This window comes from Beta vulgaris, chromosome 7 (assembly GCF_026745355.1).
Source record: "Beta vulgaris subsp. vulgaris cultivar EL10 chromosome 7, EL10.2, whole genome shotgun sequence".
NCBI lineage: Eukaryota > Viridiplantae > Streptophyta > Magnoliopsida > Caryophyllales > Amaranthaceae > Beta > Beta vulgaris.
In genome coordinates, this window is record NC_079208.1 from 25,052,854 (window position 1) to 25,067,804 (window position 14,951).

Genomic DNA, 14,951 nt, shown 5'->3' on the forward strand with positions numbered 1-14,951 from the left:
ACGACTTAAGTTTTGGGACAAAACTTGTTGAGGGGGGGAACATGTAACAACCAGTAAATAATGAGGGTTTCGTATCTGATTAAGTAACTTAAGTCACGGAATTTAAATGTGATCGTACGTAGATAATACGTATGATAAGTTGTATGTGAAAATAAATTGTGCTTATGTGTAATTGTTCTTAGAAAAAAAAAATATAATAATAATAGTAACATTAGTTAAATTAGAGTATGAATAATGTTATCTGGATTCTAGGGTTGGCATATTATTTTAAGAAGTATTGAGAGTTGAGAATTCTTGAAAAATAGGATTTATGTTTCAACTATTAAGCAAATTAACGGGTATCACTAGTAGTATTATTGCTTATTGCTGCGGTAATATTGTTGCAGTTTTACCCATACGCAGCAATATATCACGTTAAAAGAAAAGATAAAATATAAAATAACCATATTGCTGCGGTTCTCAACAGAAACCGCAGCAATATTGTTTCAATGGAAAAAAGTTTGAAAAAAAGTTGACATTTGACCAGATATATTGCTGCGGTTTCCGACAAAACCCGCAGCAATATATTAAAAAATTAATATTTTAATATATTGTTGTGGTTATTATCAGAAACCGCAACAATATATCTAACAAAAAAACAAAACCCTAAATAATCTAAGTTAAGTGGGCGCCTCTCTCCCTCTCAAATATCCTCCTCTCTCTCTCGTAAACCCTAAAAAAATGCTCCAGCCGCTCTCTCTCTCTTCCCTCTCTCTTTTTTCTCCTTCTCTCTCTCTCCTGTAAACCTCCGGTCATCATCCCTCTCTCTCACTCCCGGAAATCTCCCTCTCTCTCTTCCTTTTCGTTCGTCCTTCGTTCCACCAACCTTCATCGGCCGTTTGTTCCACCAACCTTCGTCAACCGTTCGTTCGTCGGTCTTATCAACGTACCAACGCCTGCTACGGTCCTACTTCGCACAACGATGATCCCCTTCTTCGCTCGTTTGCTTCTTCTGTTCAAGGACGATGCGATTTTGAGAAGCTATGAAGACCATAGTCCAAGTACCCAGTCGCTCGTTTGCTTCTTCAATTCGACGATGACGAAGACCAAGAAAGTGGAAATGGGGATGGCGACTCGTTTGCCTCTTCAGTTCGACTCGACGAAGATCAGATCTTCCTGAAATTTGAAGGTTATTTATGATTAATCTTGATATAAGTTTTTAGATTCAAAGTTTGGATATTACACATTATTGAGTAGGAATTCAGAATTATTTTTTAGTTTCCTTCTACAATGGTTAAGCTCAAAAAAATTTGCAATTTACAGATTTAAAGTTTGGATCTTACACTCTGAATTCTTGTATTCGTTTTATATAGTTTGGAGTAAAGAGTATTGTTGTGATATTCTATTTTAGTTGTTGTATTTTCTGATTTGCTGATTCAATTGAAGTCAAAGCTCGAAAATTATTTTGTGTATAATGTGAATGGTTTTACTGTTACATAGTCTGTTGCTATGAAAATTCTAAAGTCTGAAAGCTATGTAATTTGGTTGTTATGGAATCGCTATGTAATTTCATAGTCTGTTGCTATGAATTTCTGTCGATAACTTATAAAAAATTTCTCTTGTTACTTGTATGGACGACTTGCTATGTAATTTTCATAGTCTGTTTTTACTAGATTTAGAATTTTTTTGTTAGTTTATATAATTTCATAGTCTGTTTTTTTAGCTTTTAGCTATCTTTTTGGATTATAAGTTATAGACTCATTTCATCTTTTTTTTTGTCTGTGAATGGGGTAGATAGTGGATGGATTAATGGCTTAGTTATAATATTTTTGAAATTTGATTACAAAATAAAAAAATAAATTTTTTTTGTTTTAGCTGTACTATGACCTATTGCTGTGGTTTTTGACCAAAACCGCAGCAATATGTCTCTTTTTTATTATTAAATGCAACATATTGCTGCGGTTTTCCATAGAAACCGCAGCAATATGCTTTGTAAATCTGATATAAAAAAATATGTTCAAATATTGCTGCAGTTTAAAATCGCAACAATATAATTAATACCTATTGCTACCCCCTTAATTGCTGCGCGCCCAAAACTGCCGCAATAGGCCACTTTTTGACCGCAGCAATAAGCATTTATTCTACTATTGTATGCTTAATAGAATGTACTTTAGAGTTCCTTTTAATAAATGGTGTTTAGGTAAATAAAGGAAATCTATGTTAAGGGTATTTGGGTTGGAATAATCGTGATGTGGGAAGTTAGACCACTAGCATGTAATATATTATAAAATTAAGGATTAGGTTAAGACAAAAGAAGAGCATAAAATTTGTGTGTAGGATCAAGTATGAATGAAGACCCCATTTAACTTACTGAAGGGAAAATCACGTGAAACAAAAACCTCCAAACATAGTTCACATGTACCGAAAGACATCACAAAAATTTCATCACAAAATTCCAAGGAAACGTTGTTGCCCAGAATAGAGTCTCTCACTCTTCCTTCCTCGCCAGACCTGCGGTAGTTGTAGATTCTGGATTCCTCTTCGTTTTCTTCAATTTTTCTCTCTACAATCTTGCATGCAAAGCCTAATTCGTATTATATATATAGGTGCATACCGGGAAGGGAAAAATTCAAGCTTTAAGTGCCAAAAAGTTCAAGAAGCAAGGCCATTTTCTTCAATCAAGGAAACAATAAGTGTATTGAATGTTTTGGGTGAGTAAAGGTACTTCCTTTAGGTATTTTCTTATGAAATTTTTTGTGAATGTTACCTTGTGTTTGAGGAATAGATAGATTAAGAATAACACCTTGAGATGAAAGAGAAGTCGAGTTACTACCTTTGGAAGTGAAGGTACACAAAAATCAATCTCTTTTGGAACACTAGTTATGTGTAAATTTTAGAAAATTATTAAGAACGATTTTAAGGATAAATTTCTTGGTTTAGGTTCTCATTAGCTACTGTATATTAGTATCAAATAGGAATATTCATTACATGTTCATAAACCAAGTGGAATTTGTGTTCTTTTTCTATGCTATAAACTAGTCACATGTTTATCGATTTTAATCATCAGATTTTTGTGTGTGTTGGTATTTGAAGTATTTTGGAATGATGTTTGGTTGATGGAGCAGTAGCTTAACTGATGATTAATAGGTTTTATGTATAGGTATTCATGGTTAAAAAGACATTCTTGTTTTGGTAATTGATTTTACATTAAAAGGGTGACTAAACCACCTTGTTTTTCATGTTTGTTATAAGAATATGTTTAGCAAATGATAAGTGAAAGTTTTGAGAATTTATTTCAAAAACTCATATAAGTAAGTTACTATATTCGAGTAGTAAACCTTGTTTGAAGTGCTTTCTTATTCAATAACACACCAAAGAAGGAGGAAATACACTTAGAAATCGCATTTTTTGAGATAACTATGTTTAAGTTTTGTTTGAAAATTTCGAAGAATGGATTTCATTACATAAGTTGGAAATTTAAGTAGGTTAAAGGTTTAAGAACTCATATTATCAAGGTTAGTTTCAAAGTTATGATTTATGCTAACTAAAATCTTCGTTAAGGAAATCTAAAAATATCCTTATTACTTATGATAATTCAAGTTCTTTACTAGTTGAACTATATGGTCAAATCTTGATTTTGATAAGTCATTATGCACCTCAATTGTCATGGAACTACTGTCATAAGCTCCTTCAATCATTCCTATCAAAGTAAGAAAGAGTTTCCTTTTAATAACGGAACATTTGTGATTTGTTTTAGAAATTGTGATATACGATTTTGAGTTCTTTTTGCATATAGAAGAAGAATGTGTGTATAAAGTATGACGACATGTCCTATAAAAGATTGCAAGCGAGTAAATAGTAGGAGTTGAAACTCCGAATTGTGTGGAGGGCTGCATCTTGATGCACCTCAATGTATGATCTCTTCTCCCTGCGCATCTATATAAAACTGTTTTAACCTTGTGTTTGTTTTGAAATGTTTACAATGAACTTGTGAACATTTTAAGTTTGTAATCTTATGATAGTGTTGTTTTCCCATAAAATATTGATTTGCATAAGAAACCTTGGAGTGTGATTACTCCTGTTTTTCAGCCACCATAATTAGTTTTGGGTTGATTTGTGTAACAGCATAAGCTGATTTTTGTTCTATAAACCTGTCCTGGTGGGGCAGACTCTTGTGCAAGAATTAGCAAGCTAAGCTAGGCAGATGGAAAGCTCTAGAGAAGTAATATCCCAACAATCATAGTGATACATTTGTGATATGATCATTTTCTATAAGTAATATGAAATGGATTAGTAATTATGTAGAGTTCTAGTTCTGTTAGAATTCTATGTAATTTAGGGTTTTATTTAAGTAAGTGTTTAAATGATAAAGGAATCCTATTATAAGTAGGAGTCTAATTCCTTATCATTGAGTCTTAATCATTATTAGGTTTAGGCGTGTGATTAGGCTAGTTATCTTTTATCTTTAAGCTTTACTAGTCCTAGTAGGTTTAGGAAAGTATTGTAGTATATATAGGCTATTCGGCCATCTTAAATAAAGTAGAGAAGTTTTAGATTAAAGTGTTAAGCTTGTGCTTGCATAGAACTGAGTGTTCAAATACACAAACCGCGACTTTGTGTGATCTTGGAGCTGAGACTCACAAGAGAACCTCTTAAACTGCGATTTAAGAGCCTATCCCTTCTATTCTTTTTGTTGTTCGTCCATAAAATTATAAAAACACAAAAATAGTTCGAACCGCCAACAAAAATCACATCAAGTGGTATCAGAGCAGGGTACCTTGCAACGGGGCGTGAAGACGCGTTCGGTCTTGAAATCGTGATTTTTTTTGTTCTGTGTAAAGCTAACATACAGAGCTACGTTGTGTTAATATTTCAGCCCAATCCCATTTATAACGAAGCCGCAGCGATCGCAAACTTTTGACGAAAATTCCAGACAGATTGGTATGGGGTCCGATATGGAAAAGTTGGATGCTTTGCTTCAAAGACTTGAAAAGAACGAGGCTAGGAGTGATAACTATGCCAAACACATACTCCAACTTCATGGGGAGATTGAAAAACTCACTTTGGAGAAGGGAGAACGCCAAGGCAGGAGTGAATTGATCAAGCTTGGAGACCTTCCCGAGTTTAATGGATTGAAAGATCCTCAAGCCTATTTAAATTGGGAAAGGAGAACCAAAAGAATGTTTGATCACAAGGAAATGGATGAGTTACAACGTTTTTCTCATGCTATTCTATGGCTTACAGATTATGCCTCGGATTGGTATGATTCCTTTCAAGTGCAAAGGGTGCGAGAAGGGAAGGAAAAGATCAAAACTTGGACTGAATTGAAGCTGAAGATGAGGAAACGATTTATTCCCAAGTCTTATAAGCAAGAACTCTATCTTAGACTCAATTCCTTTCAGCAAGATCACCGTTCTATTGAAGAATATGTGACTGAGTTTGAGAAGCTCTACCTTGCGTGTGGATGTAAGGAGGAGGAAGAGCAAAAGATGGCAAGGTTGTTGAGTGGTATGGCTAAACCTATAGCTAATTGCGTGGAACTCCAAAAACACTTTGGATGAGTTGTGTCAACTAGCTACGAAGGTGGAAAGACAGCAAAAGGAGGCTAAGGGTAAGAGCACTCGTTTTTCTTTCACTCCTAAAACTGAAACTTCTTCTTCTATTGTAAAGACTGAAACTTTCGACAAGGGGAAGGAAGGTTAAGAGGAATTTAAAACCCCTCCTAATGCGGCTGGTCAAAAAGGGATGAGGGAAAGGGTATGCTTTAAGTGCTAAGGGCAAGGGCATATTGCGAAACAATGCCCTAATAGGATGTTGATTACTTTGGAGGAGCGTTTTGCCTTGTTGACACAACAAATGGAAGAGGCGTCGGGGGAGAAAGCTAGGGAAGATGAAAGAAGTCCTGAAGCAACGTTGCATGACATGGCAGATCCATCCTTTTGGGCTGCAAGTCCTATCTATGAACCAGAGGCCAAAAGAGGATTGATTGTGCGAAGGACGTTGGTGGCAGCACCCTTAGAAGATGCAACAGATGAGCAACGTGAGAACTTATTCGAGTCTAGGTGTTTGATCAATGGTAAGGTTTATAATTTCATCATAGATTCAGGTTCTTGCACCAATGTTGTAGCACTTTCCTTGGTGGATTCATTGGAGTTACCTACGCAAGATCATCCTAAACCATATAAGCTCAGTTGGTTGAATGATGATGGAGGTGTGCGTGTGAAGAAGAGGGCTTTGGTAGGTTTTCGAGTGGGGGGTTATATGGATAAGATGTGGTTTGATGTGGTTCCAATGACGGCTTGCTCGTTGCTCCTAGGGAGCCCGTGGCAATATGATCGACAAGTGCTACACCATGGTCGAGATAATGTGTATTCGGTGCTCGTAGATGGTGCTCGTGTGGGCCTCAAGCCATTGCCGCCCAAGAGAAGCTTGATTCCTATGCCTAAGGAGAGTGCATCGAGTGTCCAAGATGGTGGTGGTCATGTTTGCCTACAATCATGTCGAGACGAGATGCTAGAGACCGCAAGCACCAAGAAGGCAAGAAGGGCTAGTGTGCTGCATCTTCGGCAAGACTCACGCCTAAGTGAAGGGGACTATGTGTGGCTTTCCCTTAGTGCTCAAAAGCTGCACATTGATCATAAGAATGATGAACCAATGGATGAGGGTCCTTTCAAGGTTGTTAAGAAGCTTGGGTTCGACACATACAAGGTTCAATTGGGGCGTGGCATATGTGCAACACTTGGGGGAGTTGATTTGGTGCCTTGTTTAGAAGACCCTTGAGGACAAGGATGTTTTCAAGAGGGAGAGGATGATACATTTGTGATATGATCATTTTCTATAAGTAATATGAAATGGAATAGTAATTATGTAGAGTTCTAGTTCTGTTAGAATTCTATGTAATTTAGGGTTTTATTTAAGTAAGTGTTTAAATGATAAAGGAATCCTATTATAAGTAGGAGTCTAATTCCTTATCATTGAGTCTTAATAATTATTAGGTTTAGGCGTGTGATTAGGCTAGTTATCTTTTATCTTTAAGCTTTACTAGTCCTAGTAGGTTTAGGAAAGTATTGTAGTATATATAGGCTATTCGGCCATCTTAAATAAAGTAGAGAAGTTTTAGATTAAAGTGTTAAGCTTATGCTTGCATAGAACTGAGTGTTCAAATACACAAACCGCGACTTTGTGTGATCTTGGAGCTGAGACTCACAAGAGAACCTCTTAAACTGCGATTTAAGAGCCTATCCCTTCTATTCTTATTGTTGTTCGTCCATAAAATCATAAAAACACAAAAATACTTCGAACCGCCAACAAAAATCACATCACATAGCGGACCAAAGCTTGAACATGATCATCTTTTGCAAACTTAAAATCTTTCTTTATGAAGAATGTTTGGATGTACCTTATAATATTACTATGCGCCTGTAATACCTAAACTATATTTTGTATGATGTATGTTTTTCTTAACTCAACTCGTAGAGTCAACTCAGCCATATTAATGGGTTGACTCAAGCAGGTCACAACCTCCGTACCATTTTTACTATGATTTGCTTCCGCTAATGCTATTAAGTATAATTTTTAATTGATTTAAAGAAAGCTATAACGGGGGTTGTTACAAGTGTACAGATCATTAACTTTATGGGGCCTTCAGATAGGTACTTTCATTCCCTTTTTAAGATTTTCCCTAATTCTCCAAAAGTGGTGATCACGGGAGTGCATGCACCACCACAAAGGGGAGAGAAAAACGAAATGTGGAAGGAGTTAAAAGATAACCCTTTACCTCCGAATACTCCATGGATGGTGGTTGGGGATCATAACGTGGTGGTTGATCAATCGGAGAAAATAAGAGGGAGAAAGGTCACTCACATGCAAGGAAGAAATATGGAAAATTGGATGGATAGTGCTGGTTTGATGGATCTCAAATATAAAGGGCTAGACTAGAGTTGGAATAACTGTCGAGAGGGTATTCACTCGATTAGGGAAACGCTTGATAGAGCACTTACGAATTCGGAATGGATAACCCACTTCCCAAATACTCAGGTACTTCATTTACCAAGAACTTTCTTGGATCATTGTCCAATTCTGATTAACTGTTTTCAAACCTCAACTTCTCCAGAAGTATTTCCTTTTCGTTGTAAAGAATCTTGTCTTTCACATTGTTCCTTTCCTTATTTTTTTAAAACTACTTGGGGAGTCTTTCTTTACTGTTGAGGTTAAAAAATGGCTAAAATCTCATTATTTTGCAACTCTCAATAATAAGAAAAGGATTTTAGCAAGAATTAATGGTACTCAAATCGCCTTGTGTAAAAATTATTCTCACTTCCTAGAATCTCTAGAGAAATATTTGGTTTTGGAGTACAATAAAATCCTTAATAGGCTGGAATGAATTGAGTGGGCACAAAAGTCTGGTTGTGATTGGCGTACCTATGGGGATTGGAATACAAAATATTTCCACATTATCTCTAAGATTAAAACTGGCCAAACAAAAATTGTCACTTCAAAAAACAATCAGGGAGAGTGGGTAGTGCAAGATAAGGAAATTAAAGAGCTGGTTGTCAATCATTTCGTTAATCTTTTTGTCACCACTAAGGTTAGCTCTCATGTTGATAAGGTGCTTGAGTTTAACTTGGGTATTGATGAGGAAGCAAGAGCAAGTTTGAATAGGCTTTGTACAGAGTAAGAGGTATGGAATGCCCTTAGGGGCATGCATCCTACTAAAACTCCTGGACCAGATGGAATTCAAACAGTTTTTTATCAAAAGCATTGGGAGGTTGTAGGGAGTTCTATCTCCAATTTAGTCATTTCTTATTTGAAGTCAGCAAGTATTCGACAATCTATTAATGATTCCTTCATCACTTTAACCCCTAAGGTTGATAATCCATTTAATCTTAAAGACTTAAGGCCTATAGGTCTTTGTAACATTACTTACAAATTCTTAACAAAGACTATATCAAATCGAATTAAATCTTTTCTGGAAGAGATCATTGATCCTATTCAGTCTAGCTAGCTTTGTTCCTAACAAAAATATTTTGGACAATATCTTATTGATTAAGGAACTAGCTCATAGTTTTAAAAAGGCAAAAAAAAAATGTCAAAGTTATGGGCTTAAAAATTGACCTTTCTAAAGCTTATGATAGTCTTGAGTGGTCCTTTGTTAAAGAAACCTTGGATTTGTTTGGCTTTCCTTCTCAATTCACTAGGCTTATCATGATTTCATTTGTTCTCCTAGAATCTCAATTTTATGGAATGGAGAAATTATTAATCAATTTTGTCCTTCAAGGGGAATAAGGCAAGGGGATCCACTATATTCCTATGTGTTTGTTCTTTGTATGGAAAGACTTTCTCGTCTAATCCAAACAAAGATTTTCGATAAAAGTTGGATCCCTTTGGAAATAACAAATAGTGTTGACATCTCTCGCATCTTCTATGTTGATGATGTGCTCTTGTTTGGTAGGGCTTCAGTAGCAAACTGTCGTGTCATAATGGAGGTGTTACACGGATTTGGGCATGAATCAGGTCTTTTTGATAATTAACAAAATCTAAAATTGTTTTTCCTACTAAACTAAGTCCCCTCTATAGACATGTTGTTAGTAAGGAAATGGGAATGTCTAGTACAACTTCCTTTGGAAAATGTTTGGCGGTTAGTATCTTGCCTAACAAGTTAAAAAAGGGGATTACGCTTCAATGTTAAATAAAACAAAAGACAAAATTAGAGGGTGGCAGGCTAAGTTAATCACTATTGCAGGAAGAACCACACTTATGAGTTGCCTAATTCCTTAATTCAGTAAGATATTGTCCAATTTAATTAGGCCTAATTCAATTTTAGATGACATGGAGAAAAGTTGCAAAAAATTTCTTTGGAATGCCATAGAGAAAAAACATTATTTGCCTAGAATGAGTTGGGATAAAGTTAGAGAACCTATTCATATGGGAGGTCTGGGTTTTAGGAATTTAAAAAGCTAGAACATTACTTTCATGGTCAAGTTAGGTTGGAGCTTTATTAAAGGTGAACAAAAATTATGGACAAAAAGTTTGACTTCTAAATATCTTAATAAAGTGTCCTTTTCTGAACTATGCTCATAAAAGTGGAGATTCACCTTTGTGGAGTGATATATCCTGAAAGGTAGGGATGCTATTCAGAATGGCTTAATTCGTATAGGGAATGGTAACGACATTTCATTATGGTTTTATAAATGGGTAGGAGAGGAAGAGCTAATAAAATGTGTTGTGCAAAAGATTCCGAATTATTTAGAACATTGGAGAGTTAGTAGAATAATTATGAATGGACAGTGGTGGGTAAATGATATTAAACCCTATCTCCGGGAAAGATTGATCAATCCCATTCTATCCACACCCATTCCTTCTAAAATATACAGAGAAGATAAGTTAGGTTGGGGGCCAAGAAGTTCTGGAAGGTATGATATTAAGAGTGTTTATAGAATATTTTCTCCTCTGAATTGTTATTTTCCAACACTCTTTAATTAACTGGAAGAGGATTTGGAAAAATGCTCCACCCTATAAATACAACATGCTTTTGTGGCATCTTTGCCACCAAATACTTCCAGTTGGTACTATTCTAAAGGCCAAAATCTATAATATTTATCTAAATTGTGCTAGATGTATTGATAAAGAAGAGGATCACATGCATGTTTTTAGGGACTGTTACAATTCTAGGGATATTTGGAATAGGGTTTTTAATTCAGCCAGAAAAATCGACTAACCTATTATGAAGGTGTTTATGAATAGTAATTGGAATACTTGGATGTCATTTAATAATATAAGTAACCAAGATTGGGTGATGGTGTTTGGGGTAATTGTGTGGCATATATGGAAAAACAAAAATGAGGCAGTGTTCCAGCAAAAAATGAGGCATGGCTCTTATGTTTTTAATAGGTTAACAACAGACTTGGTGGTCAATTTTAACTCTTTTCAGACCAAAGGGAAGAATCAAAGTACCGAAGCAAAATGTGTCAAATGGAGACTCCCTGGCAGCTGGTTTTTGGGATATTCCTTTAAAACCCAAACTGAAGATCCAACTCATGCATAACTATTAGCGGTAAAAAAGGGAATTGAACTAGCTAAAGACTTTGGGTTACGAAAAATTGAGGTAGAAATGGATGCCTTAATTATTAATCAATTGCTAAAAGAAGTGGAAGATAATGAAATGCATGAGCTGAGAATGATAATACAGGAGATCAAGCCTGCAATTGATTCTTAGTTTGAAGCTTAGTTTGTTCATGTCAAAGGAGAAGCAAATATGGTGGCCGTCAAGCTAGCAAAGTTTGGACTGGAAATAAAGGAATACTCGAGAATTCATCTGCTCATTCCAGACTATATTAAGGAAGACCTTGAAAAAGATCTGGCTGGTGCACAGGTTAAAGGAGCTTAGTAGGTTGATCATGATATATTTTGGATGGTGGATTACTCAAGATGTAGACTTAACCCTTTTGATGATGTTTTTATGTATGGTTCTGTTTATATGTAGTGGAAGGAACTCTAGTGTTGGACAGGTTTGGAAAAATGTTTGTAAGATAATAATTATCTAATATATATAACTACCTTTTATCTTAAAAATAAAACTATGGATGTTGCTTTAATAAATAATAATAACAGCAGTTGGGTGAGTACTTAATTGTTTTAATTTCAAATTCATTGTCATATTATTCAAATTGGTAGGTCATATTTTATATTTTCCGAATTGTGATTATATGTACTAAAATGGGGAATGGAGTCATTTATCATAGATGGCCCCCCTTATAAAGGGGTCATTTATCATAGATGACCCCCCCTAAAAGTTTCGAGCTGGCGCTACATATAAGCTAAAGTGCAGCACCCTAAACATAACCACTTACCCCTAATATCATACAACATATAAAATTTGAAATTTAAAAACTTGAAAATAATAATAAAGCTATCCTAGCTAACTTGAGAATCATGTATCATTCGTTAACATCCTACCATGCTTAAAATTAACAGAAATTAGGAGACAAATTAAAGGGGAAATTCCTGTATGGCTGTATGATATTGTTAAGAGTATGTGACTAAACCTTTTATGTCACTTTAGCCAGAAAATTAAGGTAAAGCTATTTCTAGTGGCTGCATGTGGCATCTTTTAATCACCAACCATGCACGTTTAGTTTGCACACTTGAACAATATTTTCTGTAGCATTTTATCAATTAAATATGGAAAAATGTTTAATATGATCATGTTATATTTGATATTGATCGACAGTGATTTACATGTTCAATCAGAATAGCATCGGAGACGAGAGTTTCAGACACTAGTCCTTATTTTAAAACCGATCAAAAAATTTAGAATCGTCAAGAGTTGGAGGAATGGGTAAGAGAAATGGGGAAGGAGTGTAAGATTTGGTTTTATGTGCAGAATTCTTTTTACAACCGTGTGTATTTGAGATTGAAAGGGGTGGTCCTTATAGAAAATTTATTTCTATGAAAGAGAATCGTAATAGGAGGAAAGGAACGAGAATAAAAAAAGCTTTGTCCTTTTCAAGTTGTGGGTGCTGAAGTAGAGGAAGGCGTTTGGAAGCTTTTTGTGAATGAATGGAGGAGTAAATACAACCACAAAGTAGGTAAGTATAATAAGTGGCATACTTCGGCTTCAAAATTAACGAAAGAAGAATTTGCAAAAATTGGCATGTAATAGCCCACGTCCTAGCTTTCTTTTAAATCGATTAAAAATTATACTTAATAGCATTAGCGGAAGCAAATCATAGTAAAAATGGTACGGATGATGTCACCTGCTTGAGTCAACCTATTAATATGGCTGAGTTGACTCTACGAGCTGAGTTAAGAAAAACATACATCATACAAAATATAGTTTAGTTATTACAGTCACATGGTAGTATCATAATGTACATGAAAACATTCTTCACCAAAAGACAATTTTTATGTTCCAAAACATGATCATGTTCAAGCTTTAGTCTGCTATGATTGCGGAGATATCATTTCTCTAGAGCTTCTCATCTGCCTACCTTAGCTTGCTAGTTCTTGCACACGAGTCTGCCCCCACCAGGACAGGTTCATAGAACAAAAATCTGCTTATGCTGGTATATAAATCAATCGAAAACTAATTGTGGTGGTTGAAAATAAGGAGAGATCACACTACAAGGGTTCTTATGCAAATCCATATTTTTTTAAAAAATACACTATTTTCATAAAGTTACACACTTCAAATGTTCACATGTTCATTGTAAACATTTATATATGAACACAAGTTTAAAATGGTTTACATTGGTGCGCAGGAAGAAGAGATCACACATTGAGGTGCATCGAGATGCAAACCTCCACACAATTCAGAGTTTAACTCCTATTATTTACTCGCTTGCAAGCTTTAATAGGACATGTCCTCACACATATTACACATACTTCTCTTCACTACGCAAAACAGATTCAAATTCACGAATGACAAACACACTTTACTAAAACGGTTGTAAAAGTTCTGTTTCAATCTTAGGTTGTAAAAACTTATCTAAAGTTTGGTTAAGGATGGATTGATGGACTTAGGATAGTAGTTACATGATCTTAGAGATGCAAAATAAGTGCGGTTCTGGAGAAAACCGCATCAGATTGTATCCCCAGAGGTCCAAAACCTTGGCGCCAAGACCATAATCTGATGCGGTTTTTGGGGAAAACCGCATCAACTTTTAATCTAATCTGATGCGATTTTCCCTAAAAACCGCATCAGATTATGCATTTCTGATGCGGTTTTGGACTGCATCAGAAATACACACCTGATGCGAGCCCACCTGTTGCGGACCAAACCCGCATCCGAAAGGCCACATTTGACCGCATCACTTTGGGTTTTTTTCACTTGATATGACATCTAAGCAACGGCGTTCAAAAATCCATACAATCATGCGGTAACCACTAAATGTCGAATAACTATAACTTTTGATCTGGAGTTTGTTTGACGCATGTATTATATTTTTAAAAACTCTTGAAGTCTATTTTCTAACCTAGTTGGAAGTGTCTTATTATCAATTTTTCACGAAACACTATGAGCAAAATAGTGAAGAGGTGTCATAATTCACACAACTTTAAAAATTGTTTGTAACTTCTTCAACTCCAATCGTTTTTCGGCATATGATATATCCTTTTTAAGGTCATCCAAGAGCCTTCATCCCCATGTCTTTTTATAGGAGTACAAAGTACCTAAACCTATATCAAAAGATCAAACAACCCATGAAAGCAATATAACTTATAAAATGGACCCAAATATGCATGAATGCATGCACTATAAATGCTCTAATACTACATGAAAATACACTCTAATGTGAAACTAAATTATGCTAAAATATGCACTCATAAGTCAAAGTAAGATGAGAGTTAAAGGAAGTTTTTCGTGTGGAAGAGGTGGAAAAGAAGAGTGGAGTAGGATAGAGAGAGTATTAAAGACTCCATTTCTTGGTCAATGTTGTATAGTCAATAGCGACCCAAGTATGTTTTCCAAAAAATAAAATTAAGTCTTAAGTTGCCTAAAAAAATTTAAAGCATTGTTTTGCAAAGAGTTACGATTTTTTTTTAAAGACTGCAAAGAGTTACATATAAAAGATATGTTAAGACAAAATTTCCTTGAATTAATTAATCTTGTTTGCTAATTAAAGAGATCCATAACCTTGAAAAATAATTTGGATGGGATATATGTGCAATGCATGTATCAATTAACAAAAGGAAAAAGTCTGAATTTTGTCTTTCATTTAGGTTCGAAGTTTCATAAAAGACAAGTATGTTAGAAAACGATAAAGAGATTTTAATATTCTTCTATGATAATAAAATCTTTTTCCCCTCACATGTTATATGTACGTTACTTTTTAATTTGGATATGACCACACACACAATATGCGGTGAAGAGGGAACGTTTGTTTTTGTAAATTCCTGGGTATATATTATTTTGTTGTCTTTTATATAAGTTTAGTGAATATGACTAGAGACTTTAGGTTGCAAGTTTTCAGAAA

General features: G+C 35.1%; 1 protein-coding gene across 1 annotated transcript; it reads left to right on the plus strand.

The window, feature by feature from the left end:
- Positions 1-543: 543 nt before the first annotated feature.
- Positions 544-7,105, plus strand: LOC125499577 (uncharacterized). The gene is made up of 3 exons (XM_057396352.1): positions 544-1,168; positions 2,586-2,690; positions 4,105-7,105. The coding sequence occupies exon 3, from the start codon at positions 5,791-5,793 to the stop codon at positions 6,757-6,759; it is 969 nt and encodes a 322-aa protein (XP_057252335.1). The 5' UTR covers positions 544-1,168; positions 2,586-2,690; positions 4,105-5,790; the 3' UTR covers positions 6,760-7,105.
- Positions 7,106-14,951: the final 7,846 nt, after the last annotated feature.